Genomic DNA, 26,306 nt, shown 5'->3' on the forward strand with positions numbered 1-26,306 from the left:
CTTTGTGAAATAGCAGAGCAGAGAGAACAAGAGACCAACTTCCTCATTCTCTCTCCTTTTAAAGCCCTCAGAATCACGCCTCTGACCACCATTACTAATCCATTCACTACTGCACGGTCCTACAATCTAATCACCTCTTCAAGGCCCCACCTTACAATTACCATAATAGGACTTCCTACTGCTTAACGGTCACAGTGGGGGTCAAGTTTCTAATACATGAAACTTGGGGGACACATTTCAAGCTTCAGTGAATTTTGGGGGAACATAATTCAATGCACTACAAAGTATATTTAGGTCCATTTTGAGTTAATTTTTGTGTACAAGTGAGGAATGGGTCCATCTTTATTGTTTCCATATGGGTATCGCTTTGTTCCAGCACCACTTGTTGGATAAATTCACTCTTAAAACAAATATCAGTAAACAAATAGAGATTATATGCAGATTGTAGAATATATTGGGTAGTCTAGATAGATCCCTCTTCTAAAACCATTGATGTCCCTTAGATGTGTCACATCATCATTATCTTTGATCTCTCTGGCCTGTGGTTTAGTGCTTACTTCATTTTTTATGCTTTTTCCTTCCTTTTTTTTTTTTTTTTTAAACTTATCTACCAAACTCTTACACATCTGTATGGAACACAGATATGCCTGGCTGTGAAAATACTGCAGAGAAGATGGTCAAAGCCAAAGGCAGCCAACCAGGTGGATCAGTGAGGATTCTTTTTGGCTGCATAAAATACATAAAATAATAGTGTCTTAAACATGATAGAACTTCTCTTTCATGCTAAAGGAGCCCAGAGGTGGGCAATCCAGGGTTCTTCTGATGGACATCAGAAACTCAGGCTTCTTTTACCACCCTGCTCCACCAGCCTATTGTTTGACTTCCATCCTCAAGGTGTCATGGCCCAGTATATCTGCTGGTGCCCCCGCCATCACACCTGCATTCCAAGCAGCAAGAAGGAGGAAGAGGTTGATACAGAAAGGGCCCATTTCCCCTGAGCCAGTTTTAAGCAGCATCTCTGGAAGTTTCACACAAAGCTACTTACATATTCTTGGCCAGAACTTAGTTTCGTGGTGCTATGGTCTGAATGTCCCCTCCAAAGTTCATGTGGAACTTAATCCTCAATATGGCATTTGAGAGGTGGGGCCTTTAAAAGGTGATTGGATTGTGAGGACTGTGCCCACATGCCTGGGTTCATTCATTCATGGAGTAATGGGTTAATAGTTTAATGGGTTGTCAGGAAGTAGACTGGGGGCTTCATAAGGAGAGTGAGTGAGCATGTTAGATGCGCTCTTGCCATGTGATTTCCTGCATTGCCATGGACTCTGTAGAGAGTTCCCACCCAGTAGAAGGTCCTCACCAGATATGCCCCCTGGACTTGGACTTCCCATCCTCCAAACTGTAAGAAATACATTTCATTTCTTTATAAATTACACAGTTTCAGGTATTTTGTTATCAGCAACAGAAAACAGAGTAGTACATGTGGTCACACTTAGCTGCTGGAAGAGGTAGGAAGCATAGTCTGCTAGCCAAGCATGTCACTGCTCTGTGTGACAAGTTAGTAAAGATAAAGGAGAGAATGGCTTTGGGTAGGCAACTAGCAGCATGGGAAGGCCTTGTTCCTGCAGCCTATGCAATGGTGTGTCTCCAACCATTCCCTCAATCAGATTTGGAGGGATCAGAGCAACGACAAAATTAGAGGTCTCATAGACCACCAGTTATGGAGATAAGAAGAGCCTTGGAGTGCTGGCAGCAGCTGGAAGAAGTGCATTACTCCTGTTGTCATAGGAGGATGCATTACTTCACCATCACCAATGGTGGGGATGCAAGGGAGATGGGGCCAGATGGGACAGGGTGGGCACTGTCTGTACCCAGAGGACAGACGAGCCCTGAGAGACCAGGAGAGGCAATCAGGAAGCCCTCCTCACACCCAGGTGAGTGTTTGCAAATACATTTTGCAGCTCAGTGTTCAGGTAGGCAGGATGATGGGTGCCAGAGACTAAAGGATACTGGGCAGAGCCTAGCTTCTGAGGACCCACCATCATGCAGAAGGTGCACATTCAAGGTGAGACATCCAAACATCTTGCCTCCGAGGGGCAAGAGCAAGGGCAGGTTTCCAGTACTAGGATGACTGTCTGTTGCGAGTGAGGTAGGCTCTCCCATCAAAGAGGAACACGCTACACAGCAGAGAAAGAAGACAGCTGCTCAGTGGCTGTGGAGACCAAGTCCTCACCCCTACCTGGTGGAAGTTGTACTTCCTGGAGCCTGGGTGTGGGGTCTCCAAGAGGATCCCCCTGGATGGTTTGAGCCACAGCTGAGAGTGTGGGATGAGAAGCCTCCGTAGCTTCTCTGTAGGAGCCAGCTTGCCTGGGGTGGGGTTCATTCTGCAGGTGGCTGTTGAGAGACCGCAGCTGGTGGGGACGGTAGTGTCCTTCTGTATTCCAGGGTAGGGGCTGCAATTTGAAAGTGTGTCTGGATTAAACTCCAGACTCTCTTCCAGATCCTTTCAGTACTTAGCTATTTTCTTTGGCACAGGAGTATTTGTTCTTGTAATCCAAATCTTAACAAATGTCATTAAGGTAGATATAAAATTAAAATTTAAACTGCTACTCTGGTTTCAGGTTGTGGGATATACAGGTGTTAAACAATAACAGAAGGTGCTTGGGATCTTTGAAAAGTGACTTGAATTGAAGTCACTACTTGCTCTAAGAAAATGACAGTGTGAGAATAAAGAGGGTCTAAGGAGGACTTTCACTCACTTGGACGTGGAAGCTGTCCAGGGGTTGGACGAAGGAACTGTGGTCTTCAGCTGGGGCCTGGATGCTTGGAGCTGGGTTGGAGCTCAGACTCTCACCCCATGGGTATTTCAGAAGCCTCAGTTATTATTTATTTATTTTCACAGGTTTCCAATGTGTTTTTATTATTAGTTAAGTCATGCTTCAGGGTCCCAGGGTAGGTCTCCCTTTACCACACCCCAGGAGAAGGACAGAAGACAGAGGAGAGGTGAGGTGCAGCCAGATCAGATCTTCTCAGGAAATGTGCCCAATAGTCATCCCAAGCTGAGACTCAGGCTATCAGGTAGAGGTACATGTACATACAGTGGTACCACTCACACACAGAAACATTGCTTTTTTAGTGGTCATTGCCTTCTTGCAGCGGTGGAAGTCCAGGTAGTTCTGGTCTGGTTCTGGATGGGGAAGTGGCTGTCAGAAGGAGCAATCTTGTAATTCTTGATTTTGGTCTTGATGTCTTCTGCCATTGTCCTGACTCCTCAAGATGCTTTTGAAGCACTTGAAGCTCAGTGCTGGATGCCTAAGTTATTGGTGTGGCTGCCGCTGCATAACTGGGCCGCACCTGAGCCCTATCCTGCACGCCTGTTTGGGGGCAGGAAACCATTGACCGGGCTTTGGTGAGCTCCAGCCCGAGACTTGCCTGGTCTCAGGCCTGCCCGCTGTCCCACCTCAGCCCACAATTGTCGTGCAGCCCAAGGGTAGGGTCTGGAATGAGAGACTGTGCACTCTTAGTGCTCCAGCCCTTTGCTGAAAGCCACTCCACTGGGTATCTGCGCCTCCTGGGCAGGACCCCGCATTGCTCAGACACACCCGACATGCTCCCAGCCCCTGGAAGGCCAAGGAAGGGCTCCTCCTGGCACTGCTTCCAATGTGGGAGGCAAAATATGTTGGAGTCGGTCCCTTATGGCCGCCCAGACAGCTAGCTACAAAATATTTCTCCTTTTGAAGCTCATTCCCCTGTGTGCAATTCCGTGTCTCTTCCCTCTCATCTCATTATAGAGGGGCATCCTATCCCACTCAGATCCCTGACTGCTCCCTTTGTCTACACAGCTTATCTTTCTGAGTTAAAATCCCAATGAGATGGGGGTCACGCTACTTTCCAGGAGTCTGGTGGAATTAGGAATGATGGCTGGCACGTCTGATGGATCCCTGGCCCCCCGGGGTCCCATCAGACAGAAGAGGCCAAGCGAAGGCGGTGCTGGACCAGTCAGTCAGCTCTGCCTGTGCTACGCTCCCTCTTCCCAGCTGCTTGTGCAAGGCGGTGCCTCAGATCCTGTGGGGAAACAGGGTGGGGTGTACTGAAGCACAAAGAGGAGTGATGCGGACTGTCCAGGAATGTTAACTATGCAGGGAATGGGGACTGGGGAGGTGGGGAAGGAAGAAAGGGAACCCCTGCTCTCGTGGATGATCTAATAACCACCGGTCTCTCGAGTCTGGACTCCTTCCTGTTTGGACTGAGCATTCAGATGGTTGCACTTGCATGTTAGGTAGAGGTGGCTTTGGGAAGGAGTGGGGATAGGAGCTCCTTACTTATCAGGTGAAGCCCGCACTGATGTGGCCTTAGGTCTCCCTGGGGGATGCAGGGCCCAAGGACAGGGCCCCTGGTTCATGTCCTTCTTCTGGGAAGCCCCAGATTTAGGGCAAGTTTAGCTCCAGACCCAACTGGATTCACTTCCATGTCGGAGATTCAGGCGGTAAACAGAGACCAGACAAAACCAAGAATCTTCCCTTTTCTTCCCTTTCTGTCATCTCCCCCAAAACTTGGAGTCACAGCCACTGGCTGATTTCTTCCCAAAGCTACCTCCCCACTTTCTTACTGAATTTTTCTTCAGATTCTGTTTTGTTTTGTTTTTTTGGTGGTTGGCAGGTGCAGGCATCTGAACCCTTGACCTTGGTGTTACAAGGCTGTGCTCTAACCAACTGAGCCAGCCACCCAGCCTTCATATTCTGTGTTTTGTAAACTTTAAGACTGTTCTTTATTGCAGTACTTTTTTTGAAAAAATGATGAGTCTTCCAGTGCATTCTCAATATACTTAGACAAAAGCCAACACCATCCTGTGACCCACAGGGACCTCACCACAAGTCCTCCCTCTATCCTCCTTCATTCATTCTCCCTGCTCCAGCCACACCATGCTCCCAGCTTCTAGAACCTGCCCCCATTCCTTGGCTGTGGCCTCTTCCTCTGTCTTCGAAGCCAGCCAGCAATGCTGGGTCAAGTCTTCACACTTCCATTCTCTCTCGTTCTGTGCAGTTGGTAAAGCCTCTCTGCTTTTGTGGACTCATCAGGTGACATTGGGCCCACACGAATAATCCAGGTTGATCTCTCCATCTCAAAAATACTTAACTTCATCACATCTGCAAAGTCTCTTTTGCCATGTAACAGAACATATTCACAGGCTCTGGAGATGAGGACGTGGACGTCTTTGGGGGCCCTTATTGGGGCTATCCGAAGTGTTTGGCCACTTTCTCTTATAAACATCAGCTCGCCTCTTAGATTAATCACAGCTCTGAACTTGATTTCATGTAAAATCTTCTTCACCTAAGCCAGGGCTTCTGTGGCTGCCTCCTCCGCAGCCAGAGGGGCAAGGACATTGCTTCTTATATGTCACCCTCTCAAGATTGTCACCCCATGAGGGCAGGGCTTTGTGTTGCTCTTAGTGTTTCCAGTGCCTACAGCAGGCAGAAACTTTGCTCAGTAAACACTCAGCCAGTGGACATTGAGTGAGATTCATCACTCTGACACAACTCTATGTTGTTCTTTTGATTGAGATATAATTCATATACCATAACATTCACCCTTTAGAATGGAAGATTCAGTGCTGTCTATTGCATTCACAAAATATATTTACTAGTATAACTACTAACCCTAGAACATTTCCACAACCCCAGAACCCATTACCAGTCACTCTCCATCCCCCCATACCCTATCCCCTGGCAACCACTAATCTACTTTCTGTCTCCATGCATTTGCCTCTTCTGGACATTTCATATAAATGGAATCATGTGATATGTGGTTTTCTGCATCTGGCTTCTTTCACTCAGCATGATGTTTTGAGGTCCATTCACATTGTTGCGTATGTCAATGCTTCATTCCTTTGAACTCAGCATTACCTTTGCACATACCTGAAGGCTGTGCGTATAGGTTATGAGTGTAGGAAGACTCTCCTATCATTGGCCCCTCTTCTCTAAATAATGTGCAGCCAAATGAAGTTCCTAGAGTGACCATACTGATGGTCCAGCAAATATTTCCAACCTTCCTGAGCACAAGATGACCCCATTGCTGGGGTCTCCTTAACTGTCTTCAAACTTCCTGTCTTCCTTCCTGTCCTGGAACTTCCTGTTCTAATACTTCCTGTCCTCACAATTCCTGTCCTCGAACTTCCTGTCCTTGAACTTCCTGTCATACTTCCTCTCCTTCAACTGATCTCACACTTCATGTCTGCAAACTCCCAGTCCTCAAACTTCGTGTCCCCACACTTCCTGTCCTTGAACTTACTGTCTTATACTTCCTGTCCTCCAACTGTCCTTACACTTCCTGTCCTTGAACTTCCTGTCTCATACTTCCTGTCTTCGAACTTCCTGTCCTTGAACTTCCTATCTCATATTTCTGGTAGTCCAACTGTCCTCACACTAACTGTCCTTGAACTTCCTGTCCTCAAACTGTCCTCACATTTCCTGTCTTTGCACTTCCTGTCTCATACTTCCTGTCCTCAAACTTCTCCTCACACTCCCTGTCCTCCTACATTCTGTCCTCAAATTTCCTGTCCTTACTGTCCTCAAACTCAATAGCCAGCCTGATATCATAAGTAATAGAAAGCATAACAGAATACCCGAGAGTGGGTGATTTATAAAGAACTGGGGTTTATTTGGCTTATGATTCTGGGACAGCTGCATATGTCACGGGCCTCAGGCTCCTTCTACTCATGGCTGAAAGTAGCAGGCAGCTGGTGGGCACAAGCAGATCACATGGCAAGAGGAAGCAAGAGAGAGAGAGAGGAGGTGCCAGGGTCTTTTTAAGCAACGAGCTTTCATGGGAACTAATAGAGTGAGAACTCACTCATTAATCCCCCCTGCCCCAGGGAGAGCATTAATCCATTCATGATGGATCCACCCCATGACTCAAACAGCTCCCAACACTGCCACATTGGGGTCAGATTTCCATGTGAGTTTTGGTGGGGGCAAGACATCCAAACTATCATTCTGCCCCTGGCCCCCCAAAACTCATGTCACTGTCACATACAAATACAATTATTCCATCCCAGCAGTCCCAAAAGTCTTAGCTTGTTCCAGCACCAACTTCAAAGTCCAAAGTCTCATCTGAGACCAAAGGCAAAACTTCCAGCCACGAACCTGTAAAAATCAAAACCAAATTTATCTACTTCCAAGATACAATAGTGGAACAGACACTGGCTACACATTCCCATTTCAAAAGGGAGGAGTAGGCCAGAAGAAAGGAGAAACAGGCCCCAAACAAGCCCAAAGCACATCAGGATAGACATTAAGTCTTAAAGCTCCAAAATAATCTTCTTTGACTCCAAGTCCTGCATCTTGGGCACAATGGAGCATCTGGGCCCCCAAAGCACTGGGCAGCCACACTCCCAGTGCTGTGCAAGGCATAGCCCATTGAGCTGCACTGGTGCCTGCAGCTTTTCCAGGTGGGTGTTCCATGTTGCCAGTGGCCCTACAGCTCTGGGGTCCTGGTGGTAGCCCTGCTGTGTTGGCTCTCCTAGACATTTCTCTGTTGGGGGGGTCTCTGTGGGAGCTCCGATCCCACTTTCCTGCTTGGCATTGCTCTAGTAGATGGCTTCTGCAGTGGCTCCACATGTGTGGCAGGTATCTGCCTGGGCCCCCAGGCTTTTCTGTACATCCTCTGAAATTGGGGTGGAGGCTGCCATACCTCCACAGCTCTCATGTTCTGCCAGCCTGAACACTTAACATGATGTGGATGCCACCAAGTGTACTAGTCAGGGATCTCCAGAGAGACAGAATCAATAGAATACATTATAATTATATGAGAGGGATTTATTAGGAGAATTAGCTCACGTGGCTATGAAGAAAAGTCCCACGATAGGCTGTCTATAAGCTACATTCCAGTAGCGTGGCTCACTCCAAGTCCAAAGGCCTCAAAACCAGGGAAGCTGATGGTATTCTTGGTGTAAGTCCTGGATCCCTAAAGCTGAAGAGTCTCAAGCTCTGATGTCCACAGACAGGAGAGAAGAGTTTATCCCAGCTCCAGAAGATCAAGAGAGCTTCACCTCTTTCTTCTGTCTTTTGTTCTCTCTGGGTCCCCAGCAGATTGGATGGTTCCCACCCACACTGAGGGTGGGTCTTTCCCACCCAGTCCACTCAGACTCTCATAGTAATCTCTGCTGGAAACACCCTCATGGACGCACCTGAAAAGATAGTTTTACCAGGTTTCTCAGCATTCCTTCATCTAACCAAGTTGGCACCTAGAATTAACCTTCACAAAACGGTTTCCAGCTTCTGTTCTCCAGAGGTGTTACACAAACCACACTTGGGGCTGCTTGAGGCAGGGATGCTCCAGCTGGATCAGCTGGGATGCAGGGAGTGCGTTCCTGAGGGAAGTGGTGCCCCAGGTCTGTTCTCTGGGACACCTTGGGCCTCCTATGCCTCAGGGGTCTGTGGTGGGAGAGGTGCCCTTCCAGATTTCTGAAATGTCATCATGGCTTTTCTCCCATTGTCTTACCTGTTAGCACCTGGCTGCCTCACCGCCAAGCTAATGTCCTTAACAACCAGTCTATCTGCTTCACCCTTGCGTTTTTCTCCTGCTCTCTGCTTCTCTACCACATGTCCAGGCTGCAAATTTTCTAAATCTTTATGCTCTGCTTCTCTTTTAAATTCTGGCTTTACATCATGCCTTTTCTGCCATAACTGCTGAGTTATGGTTATTGCAAGTACCATGCAGCTTCCTGAATGCATTGCTGCTTAGAAATTTTTTCTGCCAAACATTCTGGTTCACAGCTCTTAAGTCTCACCTTCCACAAAGTCCTAGAGCATGAACACAATGCAGCCAAGTTCCTTACTATGGTGTAGCAAATGTGGTATTTTGTCCAATTCCCAATAAGTTACTCTTTTCTACCTGAGACTTCATCATCAGCATGATTTTTACTGTCCACATTTCTATCAAGATTCTGGTCACAACCATTTAACCAGTCCCTAAAATGTTCCAAACTTTCCCTCATCTTCTTGTCTTCTTTTAGGTCCTCCAATCTCCCCCAACCTTCGCCCATTGCCCAGTTCCAAAGGTGCTTCCACATTTTTAGCTATATGTATAGCAACACCCCACTCCTTGGTACCAATTTTCTGCATTAGTCCATTTTTGTGTTGCTGTAACAGAATACCTGAGACTGGGTAATTTATAAAGAACAGAAGTTTATTTGGTTGACAGTTCTGAGACAGCTGCATGGCCTGATGTCCACTGGCCCTGACTATAGTGGCACAGGCAGGCCATTGAGAGTTTTATCTTTCCTGTGGCTAAGAGCAACCCAAGGCTCTGAGAAGAGGGTTCTGCCCAGATCATGCTGCTAGTAATCACCAGGTGTTTTGGCCTCAGGGCATCTTCCTGGGATTAGGCTAGCAGGCTGTGGATAAGAGGGAGGCTGAGTGGGCTTGGAGGGTTGAGAGGAGCAAGGCACAGGTACCAGGCCTGTGAGATATTGTCTTAGCTAATTTGGGCTGCTCTAACAAAGTACCACAGACTGGGTGGCTTATAAATAACAGACATTTATTGCTCACAGTTCTGGAGGCTAGATGTTTAAGATCAAGTTCCCAGAAGGTTTGGTGTCTGATAAGGGCACACTTCCTGGTTCACAGATGGTGCCTTCTCACTGTGTCCTCACATGGTGGAAGGGATGAGGGAGCTCTCTGGGTTCTCTTTTATAAAGGCATTAATCTCATTCATGAGGGCTCCACCCTCATGACCTCATTTCCACCCAAAGGTCCCACCTCCTAACACCATCACCTTGGGGGTTAGAATTTCAACATAGGAATTTATGTGTGGGAGGGGACACAAACATTCAGTATATGGTAGATGGGAACTGAAAAATTTGTTCAGAGGGTACTAGAGATGGAATTGTCTATTCCATGGTTTTATTGAAAGTGGGTCCCATTTAGGTCAAGTCTCAAAATTAGCAGCCAGTCCCCCAGGCTGGCTAAAATCAAAAGTGGAAAATAGCAAGTGTTGACAAAGATATGGAGGAACTGGAATCTTTGTACATTGCTGGTGGGAATGTAAAACGGTACATTTGCTGCAGGAAGTAGTTTGGTGGTTCCTCAAAAAGTTAAATGTAGAAATACCATCTGACCCAGCAACTCCACTCCTAGATGTAGACCCAAAAGAAAAGAAAGCAAGGACTCAGAGAAACACTTGCACATGCATGTTCATAGCAGCACCGTTCGCAATAGCTAACAGGTGGAACTACATATCCATTGACGAATGAATGAATAAACAAAATATGATATAACCGTATAGCATAATATTATTCACCAATAAAAAGGAATGAAGTTCTGACACATTGTGTCACATGGATGAACCTCAAAAATATTATGCTGGGTGAAAGAAGCCAGACACAAAAGGCCACATACTGTATGATCCCATGTATATAAAATGTCCAGAATGGGCAAATTCACAGAGATGGAAAGTAGCAGGAAGCAGCAGTTGCCAGGGGTTGGGGGTGGGGGGATGGGGAGTGACTGTTTAATGGTATGGGGTCTCCTTTTGGGGGGATGAAAATGCATTGGAACTAGGCAGAGGTGGTTGCATGACATTGCAAATGTACTAAGTACCACTGAATTGTTCACATTCAGATAGGCAATTTTATGTTACATGCATTTCACCTTAATTGAGAAAAACCAAAAAACAACAATCCACAACCTCAGTAGAAACATAAGGACACTCTCTGTAGAAGGGTTTTGCTGTGTGTGTACTTCCCTGACCTTTCCAGGGCCTGGAAGCAGTCTGGTGGTCTCACTGGGGACCTTTTTGTCCCCCTATGCTGTTGCTGCCTGCTTTTTTCCTCTCCAGCACCATCCTGCTGTACCACATCATGGCCTGGGGACTGGCCACCCTACTCTGCCTGGAGGGAGCTGTCATGCTTTACTACCCTTCTGTGTCCAGGTAAGCCAGCACGCCTGGCAGCCCAGGTGTTCCAACCCCAGGCCCATTCTGTGTTCTGCAGGAAATGGACATGCCCTGACCCACAGGGGTCGCCTTGCAGGTCACCCCATTGTCTTCTGCCATGTGAGGCCACTCACAATCACGACCTGAAGGGCTTGCTGCAGGGCCTTGCACCCGTGATTTCCTTCCCGGCCTCTGCTTTTCTTGTTTGCGTGCTCACAGCAGGTATGCAAAGCTTTTGGTATATCCTCTCCGTATTGGTGAAGCTTCCTCATGCCCACTCTTTAATTTTTATTCTTCACGCTTCCTCTGGAGGAGCAGGTGAGTTTAACATTTTAAGCAGGAGTTCGAGATGAGAAGCAAACGGGAGCTTTTTGAGGAGCTAGTTCTGTGCCTCTGCTTCCTGCGCTTTCTCCCTTTTCTTCCATCCTGCACTCTTGGCTACCCTGAACACAGATGCAGGAAGATGTGGCCACTGAAACTGTTTCAGGCATTTCTTCAAGTTTAAAATCCCATCAATGCAACCATTTACAAGGCCTCAAGGCACCTTCAAGGACATATACTCTAACTTCCTATCGAAAACTGGAAAACAGGTGAGCAGTACCTGTGATTTTAGGGCTGTGTGGACTGGGATCAGCACAGCACAGCCCTCAGGATAAATTTGCCCTTTGCCTGATTTTGTACATAAAGTTTTATTGGAACACAGCCCATTTTTTTATGTACTGTCTATGGCTGCTTTTGCACTACAACATCAGAGTAGAGTCGTTGTGACAGAGACTGTGGTATGACCCACAAAGCAGAGAATATTTACTATCTGTCCCTTTACCCCCAAAAATTGCTGGCCCACGGTGTAGATCATTTCTCCCCCTTCATTTTCAATTTCTTTCAGCTACTCAGTTAGCGGTCTCCAAACTGGTTTTGCCTTATCAACCGTGAATACTCACAGGAGCTCCGTGTAGATCCATTCGTGTGCTCTCTTTCCTGGAGAACTTGAATAGGGCAGATACAGTGTCAGCAGCTGCTATAAGAGAACGCACTTAATTGGAAAGGGAGTTTCTGTCGCTTGCCCTCACCTGTGGGACCCTGGAGACCCCTGGCAAAGTGGAATCTGAGCCTAAGGGCGTGAATGCTGGGGGGCTCACAAGGTGCCCCTAGGTGCTGTCAGGTCTTCAGGAAGCATCTTAATCCTTAATCAGCTCTTAGTCCTCACATCTCCCAACCTAGAGCCTTCGGGTCCTTCAAGCTCGCAGGCTCACTCTCATTTGTATGTACTTTCTGTCTTGGCAGTGGAGTCACTTCTCTTGCTCCTTGTCTCCCTTTCTCCCCTTGAGCCTTTCCAGACTGCATTGCAGCCTTCATAGCTGAAGATGAAAGTGCCTATTGAAAAGGAGGTGGCAGCATGGAAATCCTTCCTATGGCAAGATGGGTATTGCATTTTTCCTGCCTGATTTTTCATATTTTCTGCCATTTTTTACCTTTTGGTTTGAACACTCCATGAATATTAAAAGTGCTTTGGTTTTTATCATTTCAACTTCTGTGGCCACAGGGGCTGGCTGTCATCTGCTTTTCTGCCTGCCCCTTTGGTTGGGCCTGCTCCATCTTCTCTCCCCTTTGCCTTGGTTCTCTCTGCCTCTGCACCATTTTTCTTCTCTCCTACATTATGCATTTCTTAGCTGATAGTTCCTACTTGGTAACATCCACTGTGTGGCTCCCCACACATCCTACAGTGACCGGCAATGCCTATGACTCATAAGTATAAAACCTTGTCCTTTTCCCTGAAAAGAATCACAGAAACAATTGATATCCATAATCATGAGAACAAATTTCCTTTGAAATATGAAGCTCAGGTATTTTGAGTTGCTCAGGGAGAGGGACGAGATGTCATTCATGCTACTGGCTAATGTGTAGCGTGTAGTAAATGCTCAAAACCTAACTAGTTGAGTGCCTTTGTTTCTACTTGAATTTTGTGATTTTTTCCTTGAAAAGACCCCATGTAGGGAATCCTCTACCCCAGAGTGTCTTTTCCTTAAATGCCTTACAGGTCCTCCCATTTATGAGACAGAAACATGATTGATTTCCTTATTCTCCTGCAAATTATTGCTTGTTCTCAGACATGAGGAATGAGTCAGATTTCCTTTCGGCAGGGTCAGAAGTAGATTTGTGCATTTCCCTTTTCGCCCTCACCCTCTTATCTCAGCTTCCAGATAAGTCTGCATGTTTTAGCCAAAGCTTTGCATTCAAGAAGAATGACTCAGTTTTCTTCCCTCAGGTGTGAAAGGGGTCTGGACCACACCATCCCCCACTATGTCACCAAGTACTTGCCACTGCTCCTCGTCCTTGTGGCCAACCCCATCCTGTTCCAAAAGACAGTGACGGCAGGTAAATAATAGGGAAGTTCTCTGGGTACATGGACACTGGGTAGGACCCCATGTCTGGGGCTCAGATAATGGCATGTCATCCTTCTGGAATTATCCAGGACAGTTGATCCCATTCATCATCCTCCAGAGGCATAAGCAGAATACAGTTGGATAAAGTAAACAGGTTTAAGAAATGAAAATGAGCAAGCCTGTTTAGTCATGGACCACACACATTGTTTGTCAACGTTTGTTATCTCAAGGCCAGGACAAGTTGGCCTTTCATTTCTGTGCAGGGCTCATGATGGGTCTGCCCTTGGCACGCCTTAGAGGCTCCCAGGAATGGCGTTAGGAAACTGTGGAGGTGAGGTAGGAGCAGAAGGGGAGAGAAGGGTTGGGGGGAAGGGATGCAGCAAAGACTGAGGAGTCTGGAGCCTGGTCAGTCCCATGATGCTCTTGGCTTGTGTCTTTTCTCAGATGGGCAGGAAACAGGAAATGAGCCAGATGCAATGGGAAGAACTGGATAAGAGGAGTATCGTGAGTCAGTAGAATGTTAGGGAAAGACCTCTGGGCTGGGACTGGGGATTTCCATTCCAGCCCCTACCACCTCTTCAAGGAAGGGTGACCTGGAGCAAGTGTCCAGCTTCCTCGGGCTGCTGTGGATCCCTCAAGGGCAGAATGGGCATAAGGAAGTTTGCCTTCACAGAAAGGTTGTTTGAGGATCAGCTGTTGATTTTAGAATTTTAAAACATTGTTTAAAGTACTCTACCACTAGGAGCAGGAAATTATTGTGGCTCTTTGGACCAGTCTTTTTATATCTACATTTAAATATGGTGTATTAAACACAGGAATTTTTTTACAAAATTAAGTAAAAAATAGTGATTTAAGTATATCAAACCAATGAAAATGACTCATAGAAAAAAGGACTGAAAAGAAATACAGTAAAACGTTAACAGTGGAGGGACCATGGGTCATTAATTCTTCTGTAAACTTTTATACTTTCTAACTTGTCTATAAGGAGAAACTTAAAATAGTTAAGTATTTTAAAATAACAGGTGTGTATTATTTTTATAATAGAGAAAAATAAACCTTTAAAAATATAGTCCCTGAACTAGTAAAATCCAAATAAAACTGGAAGTTTAGTTCAGATCACTGTTAATTTCTTATTTGTGACAAACGTACTGTGGTTGTGTAAATTGTTAACACTGGGGGGAAGCTGGGCAAAGAGTATAGGTATACAGAAGCTTTCTGAGCTACCTTTGCAATTTTTAAGTCAATCTAACATTGCTTCAAAGTAAAAATTTTAAAAATATACATTCCTTAGAGTCTAGGAGGACTCCAAATTGGAAGTTGTGAGGCATGGAGGTCAGTAGCTTGCTTTGCCTCATGCTCTCTGGTTTTGATTATGGGCTCACATCTGCTCTGATTCTGCTCTCTGTACTCAGTAAACAGAAATAATGAACACTGTGTGTGGTTCGCTTCTGTTCCTCCCAGTGGCCTCTTTACTAAAAGGACGACAAGGCATTTACACGGAGAATGAGCGATGGATGGGAGCTGTGATCAAGATCCGATTTTTCAAAATAATGCTGGTTTAATTATTTGGTAACCTTTCTTCTATATATATATATATATTTTTATTGCTTGTGGTAAGGGATATGCAAATGGTTTGCCGTTTTGCTTTTCCAAGTGTGACCTGGAAGTTCCAAAGAGAAGAGTCTTTGGAGAGGAAATCTTTGAAACAGTGGTAGGTGCCCTTTGAGGAAATACATGGAGGACAGGGGAGCAAGTCCAGAGTGTATGAATTTCTGGAAGAATATCCAAATGTACTCAAATTATATATAACGCTCTTAGAACAAGAACTCCCCGATTTAGTTTTGAAATGTCCCCGCCATATGCATCCAGTATTTCATCCCATTGCTGGGATTAACTGAAATTAAGCAGTTGATCATACTTTCTAAATCCACCCATGTGCCTCACTCGTGACACCAGAATTTCTGTATCTCACAGAGGAGCAAGGGCACATCTTCCGTGTAAAGACTCATACCTCAGTCACGAAGGGCAGAGAACAGGCTGAGCAAGTTTGCTCTTCAGTTTTCCTCATCACTGGTGTCCTACCCAAAAGGACAGGTGGATGCTTTGAAAGTAGACCTGTAGCCAGTGCAAAACAGGTGGAAATTAGAACACCCTGCACTGCAGCAAATCAACACTTTGCAGGACAGGGCAAGCCTTTGTGGTCTTAATAACTAATCTGATATTAGGAGATTTGTTTGAACACCCTCCTAGGAGAGACTTAAATTATCTCTCACTAAAAATACACTCAGCTCATCATATCAAACTACACTGACCCCCAAGAGTAACATTTTAAAGTTCCAGTATAAAATGTCAAAATAAGATTTGTTTTGGTCTACACTGAAACTTCGGGTTACTCCTCAAGCAATGAATGAATTCTGGGTTATTTGACACAGTGCTAGAACTTTATACCCTGAAGTGGCACTGAGTGTTACCATTGGAAAGATTTGCTGATCTCTGCTTTAGAGTGTGAGGAGTCATAGTTCTTAAATTAAATTCTTGGTGTGCTGGTTCCTTGTGGTTTCTTACTGCTGAAGTGGTCTTCCCTCCACCAGGAATTAGGAATTTTAGGCATTGGTAGAAATCGTTCCCTGATCTCAGCATTTAAAAGTGAATTTTGTTGCATGTTCTCTTTATCCATGGGCCATTTTCTTTCTAACAGTTGGTTGTCAAATATCATCAATGAAAGCCTTTTATTCTATCTTGAAATGCAACCAGATATCAATGGAGGCTCTTTGAAAGGTGTGAGAAGTGCAGCCAAGACCACGTGCCTTATTATGGTAGGTAGATTTAAAATTTTCAGCATGGAAAGAAAAAACACGCAGAAGTATGATGTATTGTCATATAAATATATAGTGAGTTGAATAGTTTCCTGGGCTACCTATATCTGGCCTTTGTGTGCTAAGCTACCAGGTTTCATTCATTATTGGGATCATTATTAAATGGATACAACTCTGGTAAATTAATTTGGCACAGTGCATCAAAACTGTCAGGCAGACTCACAATATCAGATCTTTTATCTTGAAGGAGTATTTCAGACCACGAAGAAGCCATAGGGATGAAGAAATTTCTAGTAGCATTATCCATAATTATAAAGCATTATAGGAAACCCAAATTTGAAAAAAAAGGGGCGGTGGTTATGTAAATTATAGTCTTTCATCCTGGTGGAATGTTACCCAGATTTTTTAAATGACTCTTATGAAATTTCTGATATTAAGTGGACAAGGTAGGATATGAAATTATACCAGTTACAACTACATAAACACATATGTATATAAAAATATTGGCTGGAAATACAAGAAATGATAATAGGGTGGAAGCGCCATGGGTAGACTTCTCCCCCGGTGTTTTGATTATATTACATTTACAATAAGAAAGGCATGCATGAGCTGAAGTCTCCACTGGCGGAGAGGTCCACTCTGTGCTACACAGAATTAATGCTTACATTGCTTCCGAGTTGGGAAAGATCTGATTCACAAGAACCTTAAAATGAGGACAGCACCAGTCTCCTCAGTCCCTGTGCTTTGGTTTGGAGCTAACAACCAAACACATGAAGTTTACCAAGGGAACCACACAAATGGAGGGATGTTTCCCAGACTCACCTTTGCCTGAACAACATTTGTTAAATCAAATTCTGAGTTGACAGGGCAAGGTAGAAAGCTACAGGAGAGCAAAGCACCTTAGGCAGAGGCGAGAACGTGCTTGGTTCCATTGCCTGGGTCACATGGATCTCCTCCCCCCCCCCCCTTCTTCCCCCTCCCTTCCCCTCCTCCTTTCTCCTTTTTCTTTTTTCTTTTTTTTAAAGATGACCGATAAGGGGATCTCAACCCTTGGCATGGTGTTGTCAGCAGCACGCTCAGCCAGTGAGCGAACCGACCACCCTATATGGGATTCGAACCCATGGCCTTGGTGTTATCAGCACCGCACTCTCCCGAGTGAGCCACAGGCTGGCCCTGCCCCTTTCTCCTTTTCTCTGCTTCCTCTCCCCCCCTTTTTTAACTGTATAAAATGGCACTACCATTTGTATTACGTTTCCATCGCTTCTTTAAACGTGTCACTGATGAAGTTTTTGAGTGTTGTGCGCCTAACCCCATTTTCCCCATAAGTCCTGTGGTCTGCACTGCTCATTTTTGCAGAGCGCTGTGATTTTGAGGAACGCCTATGTTGTGTTAGGACAGAATTGGCCATACTTTCTCCCTGAGCCAAGTACCATCCGGGTGATAGAAAAGCAGCACCAAGCCCCTCTCCTCTGGCTCCTCCCGTTTTTGACTCCACCCTCAGACTCTGCCCAGACAGGAGTGTAGCCTGCAAGCGTCCCCCGCCTTCCTGGGCTGCACTGGCCATCCCGGCTCCAGGTCCCAAAGCTCCTTGTACATTTCCTTCTCAATACACTCACCACGACTCCCTGACATCACCTGGCAAGCACTGGTCCACCCCAGCAGACCGTGAGTTCCCTAAGGGCTGACTATGCATCTTTTTCTCCCGAGTCTGGCCACAGTACACATTCTGTCCACACTTGTCCCGCCACTCACCCACTCTGTGTCACCAGGCACTGCCGGAGCCCCAGTTGCTGGAAGATGTCCACCACCGTCTCCATGGGGGTGTGGTCCGTGACCGTGAAAGGGCTGAGGTTGAGGATGCACCGCAGCTTCAGGGGGTGCGGGCTGTTGGCCGGCAGCTCAGGGGGCTCCTCTGTGAAGTACGTGATGGAATTGCTCACGATGCCCTCCTGCCTCTGTCTGGCATTCTCTAGAACGGGGACAAGCAGGAACAATAAGCCACACAAAAATCCTGGCCGAGAAAGTCCACCCTATAGCCCCACACGTCATCCTCGAATCCTACAGAAAAGGGGTTTAGAGGACAAACTGCACATTTTTAATGAGGGGCTTCAGCCAAAGATCTGTGAAACTGGCATCTCTCTTAAGCTATGCTATGCCAGGGTCCCCCTGCTGTGACCAGATCTTTGGTTGCCAAAGTGTTGCAAAATGGGCCTGATCAAGACGGCTCCTTTGGGGATATTCATTGCTTCCCCCCTGCAATCCAGGGCACCCCTAATGGCCAAGGGCCCTCCACTCTTGCTTTCCTAACACTCCTCCATCTGCTCAGAGGCTGAAGTTTGATGGGACAAGAAACCTCACTTAGCTGCCCAATAACCTTAATACATTGGTTTTTTTCGTTTTTTTTTTTTTTTTTTTTTTTTTTTTTTTTACAAAATCAGTCATAACTGGCCCAAATGGCATAATGAATCTTGAGAGGAAGAAGGAACCAATAAGACCAGCCCAGGCTCACAGCCCAGAAATGCAGCTCAATCCCAAATATGGCCCTTGTGTGCAAAGAAACGACCTCAGAAAAGCTACATCCCCCAACCCCTTGGATCTCCTGTCTTAAAAATGGGCCATTTTGTGCATTTCTCAAAGAAAGATAGTAAAACTGTTATGGTAGCAATTAGCCTGTTTCTGTCTGTAGGCAAGGCCATGTGAAAGAAAGCTGAAGAAAAGTAGGGTAACAGGAACTCATTAGAAACACAGCTTAATGCAGGGCTAGAAACCCGGACTATTTTAAATCACGCATGAAATAAATCCATCGGTCTCAAGATATTTCTCCAAGGCGATTTTCCTTCTGTTGGAATTTTAATCTTTCTTTTGGTTCATGAGAAAATCTTAGGGAAAATGTACAGCAAGGCTAGCCTTAGAACGGATCCTGGTTTCTGTAATAAAATTTCTTGCCTTCTCAAGACTACTATTCACCTATATTGTTCTTTCAAAAATAAAATTCTAACTGCCTCCTCTAAGGCCATTTAGTACAATAGAGTACTTTAATGGAAATCTGGCAGTGTTTGGGGTCAGGCTGAGTCTGAAAGGGGGTCTCTGTTTAAAAGCAGAACAGTGGGCCTGCTGGGCAAATGCCTGCACATTATATGGGTCAGGTGAAATCCAGTTACATCAAATGGAATATGGTTCAACCACAAACAGCAGACGACCCTGATGCACATGTTTTCAAATGTAGATCGTGCACGATACACACTGTGTACCTCTCTCCTAAACCAAGATGCTTCCATCTTTAAGCACTATGGCAGGGAGGCAGCGGTCAACACATACTTGCTCATTTTTGTAGACCACTGACTCCCATAATGTCCCACATAACAAGATTTCCATCTATTTTAACAGGTTGAATGTCAGGATTGAATCAAGCCACAGACCCCAATTAAGAACTGATCACATGGATTTGCCGAACCTCTTATAAAACCCAATATGACTTAGTGAACCATCAATCCACTTCTTAAAATAAATAACAAGCTTATATTTCCTCTGAATTTACTGATTGGGTTTAAAGCCCTGATTCTAACAGCCACTACCTCAATGAACTCATGCTCTCAAGTGCACTCCCAGTGCCTGGACAATGCCTAGCACACAGTAGACAAAAAACAGATATTTGCTAAATGCACGCATGAATGAATGGTAGGTCTACCAAATGACAGTGTATCTGGTTCTGCCTGCCATGTAGAACAGAGCCTATTTCATGTGGGAGGCATTAGGAAGGAAAGCCCATGAGCTATTCACTGCCAAGCAAGAATCATAGGCATCGGCTAGGGTCCGAGCCAGAGATCTGAGCTTGTGCTCCAACACTGGTAACTGCTGCTCTCTCCAGAAGGGCTCTGCTAGGCCACTTTGGAACTCTATTATAAGGACGTATATTAACTTTGGGGTTAGAGCTGCTATGTATAGGCCAAAAGCTGGTGAATGGAAGAAGAACCGGCAAGAAAGCTTTTTGCAACTCTCTACTAGAGTGAACCACCTACTCCCAGTTTGGACCAGAAATCTTTGTCAGTCACCAAAATGCCTGCAACAAAACTATAGCACATAAGTTCACAGAAAACAGAGACTGTGTATTGTCATCCACGGACCCACCGCTCCTAGGATAGCACCAACACATGGTGGATGCTCAAGAAATATTTCTGTATGAAAGAATAAACCAACTCCTCACCCAGGGGATGAGGTAGTGGTAGGAAAGAATAGACTCACAGGCCCCAGGGACTCTTGGGAGCCCATGTTGGGAAAGAAACCAAAAAAATATAGCCCAAAATGAACATATTTTTTAAGAGCCAGGAATGAAATGCTCTAAATGCAGTAAATATTAACCATGTCCTTCTATGGTGATAAGAAAGTGGATGCCTTTTTAAATTTTTCCTTTTTTTTTCTAATTTCCCCAATATTCTATGAGTGTGTATTACTTTTACATTTTTAAAAACCTAATAGTCCTTATTTTTAAATGTTTTAAAGTTAAAGTAGTTAAACTTTTTTCTAACTGTCTTTAACATAGGTGGTTTGTCATATATTCTACTAGAGCTACTCTCAGTGACCACGGCCCCTGAAATATGATGTACATTTTATGAGCAGCCGCTGAGGTTATTCAACTTGACATTCTACTTTCTAGCAGCAATATAAGGATACTCCAAAAGTTCATGGAAAGATTCATACAACCTTTAATTCTATTTTCCCATGAACTTTTTGAAGTACCCTTGTACACAGAGGGCGTAATCAATAGCGTTTGTAAGATGAATTTTACAAACTGTGATAGGCCAAGAAATTTTAAAAGACTAGAAAGAATCACACATCTGGTAAGCTATTAAGTGGCTTTAGAGCAACGGTTCTCAACTGGGAGCAATTTTGTCCCCACCCCCCACCCCCAGGGGACATTTGGCAATGTCTGGAGACATTTTTGGTTGTCACAATTGGGAAGGGGAGGTGCTCCTGGCATCTGGTGGGTGGAGGCTAGGGATGCTGCTAAACATCCTACAGTGCATAGGACAGTTCCCACCACAGAGAACGATCCAGCCCCAAATGTCCATCGTGCTAAGGTTGAGAACCCCTACTTTAGAGTAATTATGTGTTTAGGGAGGTAATACTCTACCATCTTGTTAACCAGAAATGCTTCCATAAAACAGATGTAATTAATGAAAAGGATTAAAATAAAAACTTGGAAGCAACCACAGTAGCGGTCGGTACATAGATGATAGGATAAAAAAGTAAACACTATATAGAAGAAAAAGCATATTTTCTTATGACAGGTTATTGTCTACCAAAGCATGGAAAAGTCCCCCTGCACATCCATCTGTATATCTATATCTATATCTACATATTTACATATATGTATATTTTAACATCCCCAGCAGAAAGAAGTAGATGGCCCTACTGTTCCCCATGATCTAGTCCAATCATTAACAGCCCTCCCAGGCAGACACCTCTATACCTCTGAATAGCTTGTCCAACAGATGTGACACTTATCCTCTTGTTCAGTCCTGGATGTGGGCCCCTTTCTGCAAGTGAGCATCTTCCACGTGCTGAAGAGTCATCATTCAATCATCCACCAGATGAAGAGATGAGGTCCCTCCACTCTTCCCCGCCACCCTACCCTTCCCTCCTTTCATCGCCTCTGTGGCTCCCATTGAGGCCTCTCTGAAGCCTTCCTGGCTTAACTGCACAACTCAAGACTAGAAGAGCCTGAGCCCCGCTGAGTACAGAAAGAGCCTCATACTTGCAAAGAGAAACGAGAGGCCAAGTCCCATTCACCAGGAATTGGAACACGGGTCACGTACGGCCCCATGTGTTAACATGTGGTGACGAAGATGGCCACATTGCCCGGGCAGTGCTAACTATTCTCCCTCTAGCAGAGACGTAGCTGTGCTTTGGTATTCCAGAGACGGATTGAAAATAAAACATTTTCAGCTTCATGTGAGCGGTTGTTACAATTGTAAACATGATGTGTAAGAAAACTCCTCATTTACCTCATTCACCATTCTTTTTTTTATCGCATCTATTTTGCATCTGTCTGTAATCTTTGCTCCCATTTCCCCTAAAAGTGACACTGGCTAAATGTGAACGTCACATTTCTATACTCATAAAAGGGCAGATAATTCTTCAAGTACAGGTCATGAATTTCTCCCCTAGAGTACAGGGACTCTTCTCTTTCCACAGACCAGGAAAACAGCTCTTGTGATTACTCAGAGCAACACACTCCTTGCTTTGGCACAAACTGTGTAAATAGCTGCTTCTGTACTATTACGGGTCTGACTGAAAGCACACGGGTACTATTGACACCGCGTGGTGCCTCTTCAGACGCTCCAAACACAGCTTCTAGGAGAGCGCGTGGTGGGCAAGCCTAAGGGTCTTCCCTAACCACTTGACGACAGTTAGTGCTTCCCCCTTGACTACAGTAATGGGTTTCAGTGAAATTAGTCAGCTGTCTCTGAGCAGCTGTGCCTGCAACCACACAATAGATCGTGGATGCTGTGACATTTATTACTTTAGTTTTTAAGTTTCAACCTTTGCTTAAAGGATTTCAGGGATTGAATACATTTTTTAAAGGCTGCTGAATACGTTACTTTAAAAGAAACCCAACCCTACTTAAACAAGTTTTAAAAACTTGTTATTTATAAGGCAATATTTAGGCCTGAAACCACCTACCTGTTAAGGGACAGGACTTATATTAAAGCAACAAACAGGGAACACAAACTGAACAGTGAAGCACAAACTTGCTATGGTGTCTAAAATACAAAATCAATTTTTGCTTCAGGGGAGGTAAAAATATTTGAACAGCAAGCTAAATTAGAGGCCATAGTTTATGCTTATCTTATAAGGCCTTTGATGGAGATAAGTTAAAGATATTTTAAAAGCTAGTTAACATTGGGAAGAGGATTTAGCAGTTGAAGGGAAGCACCTTAGAAATAAAAAACAAACAGCAGGGAGAAGCAAGCAGTTTCGTCTGGTGAAGACAATCTCGCGGTGAGGCAATCGGCAACGGGACCAGGGCAAGTCCCGTTGATGTGCGTCAAGAATAGTCTGGAAGATGGCACGCACAGTAAAAATCATCACATGCACACGGAAGCCGGCCATGGGCCCCCGACTACCACAGGATGCTGTATGCTGTGCAGATCGCGGAGCGAGGATGCTGAGCAGATGGCATTGGCCATATGCCGGTGCAAGGGCTATGGTGGCCTCCGCCCCTGCTGCATCTTGAGGTCCAGCAGGGCTCCATCTCGGAGGCTCACTGCTCCTCCCTGCCCGGGGCTCCCAACCACTCATGCCCAGGCCTCTGGCCCTCAGTGCCCTCTGTCTGCGGAATCCTTCCTCCTGCTCCCCTTTCAAAGCAGCCGGCCCTAGGTTGCTGGGGCCCACAGGCTTGCTCCTCTGAAGTGCCCCCACCTGGGCATCGCCCCTTCTCTCCTCCCCCAACTCAACAGCCTGCCCCTCGGTGCAGCTGATTTCAGTTGGTACACGAGGAGGAAAATAATCACAGAGCGGACTCGAGCGATATCATTTACCCATGCGGCCGCTAACAGCCGGATCACATGTAAAGCCATGAAATGAAGGAAAGCCTGTGCAGTGGCAGGGAGGTGGCAGGGCAGAGACCTCACAAGCCCCAGCGGCTGCACAGCCCACCTAAAAGTCGCTCTCTGAGAGCAGCTCGGCCCGGGCTACTCACATCTCTTCCTGAGCTTCATCAAGCACTTCCCCAAAAAGGCAGCGTCTGCAGCTTGCCTCCCAGAGGAGCGGGCGTAGGGGGCTCCTTGCAAACACGTGGTCCCTTTCCAGCCACGCAAGACTTGGGTCTGAGCCCTTGTGCTTCACAGAGTGACTTGGGGGCCAGCAGCATCGGCATCAATGGAGAGCCCGTGAGGAGCGCAGGCTGGGCCCCGCTCCAGACCTGCTCCATCAGCGTCTGCATTTCCACCAGATCCCCGAGTGACCACGCACACACGAACGCTTGCGATCCCCTGGCGTGACACGCATTCTCTCGCACCTCTCTGATCACTGGGGGGCACAGAGCTGCCTCTTGGCTCCTGACAAAAGGCGAGCTTCCATCTTTACTCACTTATTGCGAGAATCAGCTCCCTCCGCTGGGCAAATCCAATGAGGCGCTCGGAGTCTCTGGAGACCACCACGGGGAAGCCGTTGTAGTCGGTGTCCTTGATGAGTGTCTCCACGTCCTCCACGGTCATGCGGTCCTGGGTGAGCACCGACAGCGGCGGCTCTCCCCGCCGGGGCCGCATGACGTCGGTGGCCAGCGTGCAGTGGGTGAACTCGTCCTTCACATCCAGGAAGGGGTCGCCGTTCAAGTGGATGTGGGCCTCGTAGATGCCTTCCTTCCCAAAGGCATTGGCCACCAACTTGCTGGTCACAGCCACCGCCATGAGGGGCACAATGTACTCCAGACCACCCGTGAACTCGAACATGATGACCACCAACGACACTGTCATCCTGGTAACTCCACCTGCAACACAAGACACGAGTGAGATTCCGAAGCCCGACCCCGGACCCTCGGGAGGGCACGATGTGTGGAAATGGATAGACGGCGGTAAATGCTCCTCACACGTGTTCCAAGGGGACATTCCCACATGCCGTCCATGCTCAGGCCTCAGGAACAGATGCCAGGTTCTGTTCAACGTGGCATCGCGTCAGGGAGCTGTAAGTCACACCTGGCTGGGGGCTCTGCTCCAACGAGGGACCCTGGCTTGTCCACTCACCTAGGCCCACACGTCTGGCTTTTGGGCGAGTGGATCTGACTGAACAAGCAACCCCATAAGCCTTGTAATTTTAGGATTCTTAGGGACTAGAGAGAGGAGAGAGACCCAGCTTTGTGTCCCTTGGTATTCAAAGGGAGAATCCATACTGACTCCTGGTCTTCCAGGGAGTTTAAACCAAGGTTTCTCAACTTCAGCACTAGGGACATTTGGGACTGGAGCATTCTTTGTTGTCAGGGGCTGTCTTGTACACTATAGCATGTTTAGCAGCATCTCTGGTCTCTACCCAATAGATGCAAGTGGCACCTCCCTCCCCAGGTGTGACAACCTAAAGTGTCTTCAGATACTGCCAAGTGTCCCTGAAAGGCAGAATCACTCCTGGTTAAGAACTACTGTTCTAGGTGGTATGGCTGTAAGATGGTGGAGACTCCATCAGCCTGGGCCTCTGAATGACTGGGTGGGAAGAATCTTCTGTTCACCCATGTTTTTTACATATATATATATACGTGTATATATAGTGAGCAAGAAATAAGCCTTGGTGTGTTAGCTACCGAGATTTGGGGGGATTCTCGTTATAGCAGCACAACATAGTCTATCCTGAGTAATGCAAATGTTCAAGTCCACGCCTTCCTCCTCACCAGTCCTCTAAGCCAGCTCAGTGCCCCCACCCCCTCCCTGCCCCACCCCTGGTTGTACCTAGGCAGGCTGCAGCTCCCACCATTGCGTAAAGCCCTTGTGTGCCGCAGTCTGCTCCGGGCCTGCACCAGTTCTGGAAGATGATCCAGTCATGGTGATGGTAAGCCAGCTGCTCCACGCCGATGCCCACCATCCTGCCCGCCATTGCTCCCATGGCCATGCTGGGGATGAGGAGGCCTGACGGGATCTTGAGGGAGCACAGAGAAAAGCAGCATGAGGGAAGGCAGCTGAGTCCCCCTTCCCGATCCCCAGGAACCACGGTGCCACCTCGACAAGCTTGCATTTTGCTCAGCCTTCAAAGGAGGCACAACTCTTCAAAATCAGTCAGCTGGGAAAAGGTGGGACAAGTGATTTGACCTCCTTAGTCGGTCGCATCTACTGCAACATGGAGAGAATGCCCTTTTACACTTTCATTTCTTCCCCTGCAAAGTCTGGCCCAGTTTGCCTGCTGTAGATTAAAGAATGATAAGCCCCGGTGCAAATACCATTCAAAGTGAACATCTGTCACTTGAGACACTCGTGACTTTCTCTCTCCCCTTGCCATGTCATTCAGATTGGCTTCTAAAATTAAATGCCAAGCCACATTATGAAAATGGAAAAGGGCCTGCAATTGCTCCCTGGTAAAATAACGAAGTTGAACGCACCATCGCAGCTGCCCCCGATCTTCCAAAAAGCTTTCAAAGGCTTCCCGCTCTGTGTATAGACAGTGGATACCAGTCAGAGAGAGACGAGGGAGG

At 46.3% G+C, this 26,306-nt stretch overlaps 2 protein-coding genes across 2 annotated transcripts in view; one reads left to right on the forward strand and one right to left on the reverse strand.

Annotated features, from left to right (window-relative positions):
* Positions 1-26,306, forward strand: part of LOC134367152 (G-protein coupled receptor 143-like) — a 188,941-nt gene that overhangs the window by 5,762 nt on the left and 156,873 nt on the right. The window contains exons 4-5 of the mRNA XM_063083797.1: positions 10,837-10,929; positions 13,199-13,308. Of these exons, the coding sequence (XP_062939867.1) occupies positions 10,837-10,929; positions 13,199-13,308 (203 nt within the window). The remainder of the gene's footprint in view (positions 1-10,836; positions 10,930-13,198; positions 13,309-26,306) is intronic.
* The window catches only part of LOC134366945 (H(+)/Cl(-) exchange transporter 4-like), a 30,539-nt gene continuing 22,113 nt past the window's right edge, over positions 17,881-26,306 (reverse strand). The window contains 3 exon segments of the mRNA XM_063083522.1: positions 17,881-18,101; positions 24,225-24,623; positions 25,570-25,756. Coding sequence (XP_062939592.1) covers positions 17,881-18,101; positions 24,225-24,623; positions 25,570-25,756 — 807 coding nt within the window.

The sequence above is a fragment of the Cynocephalus volans genome, chromosome X (assembly GCF_027409185.1).
Source record: "Cynocephalus volans isolate mCynVol1 chromosome X, mCynVol1.pri, whole genome shotgun sequence".
In the NCBI taxonomy this organism is placed as follows: domain Eukaryota; kingdom Metazoa; phylum Chordata; class Mammalia; order Dermoptera; family Cynocephalidae; genus Cynocephalus; species Cynocephalus volans.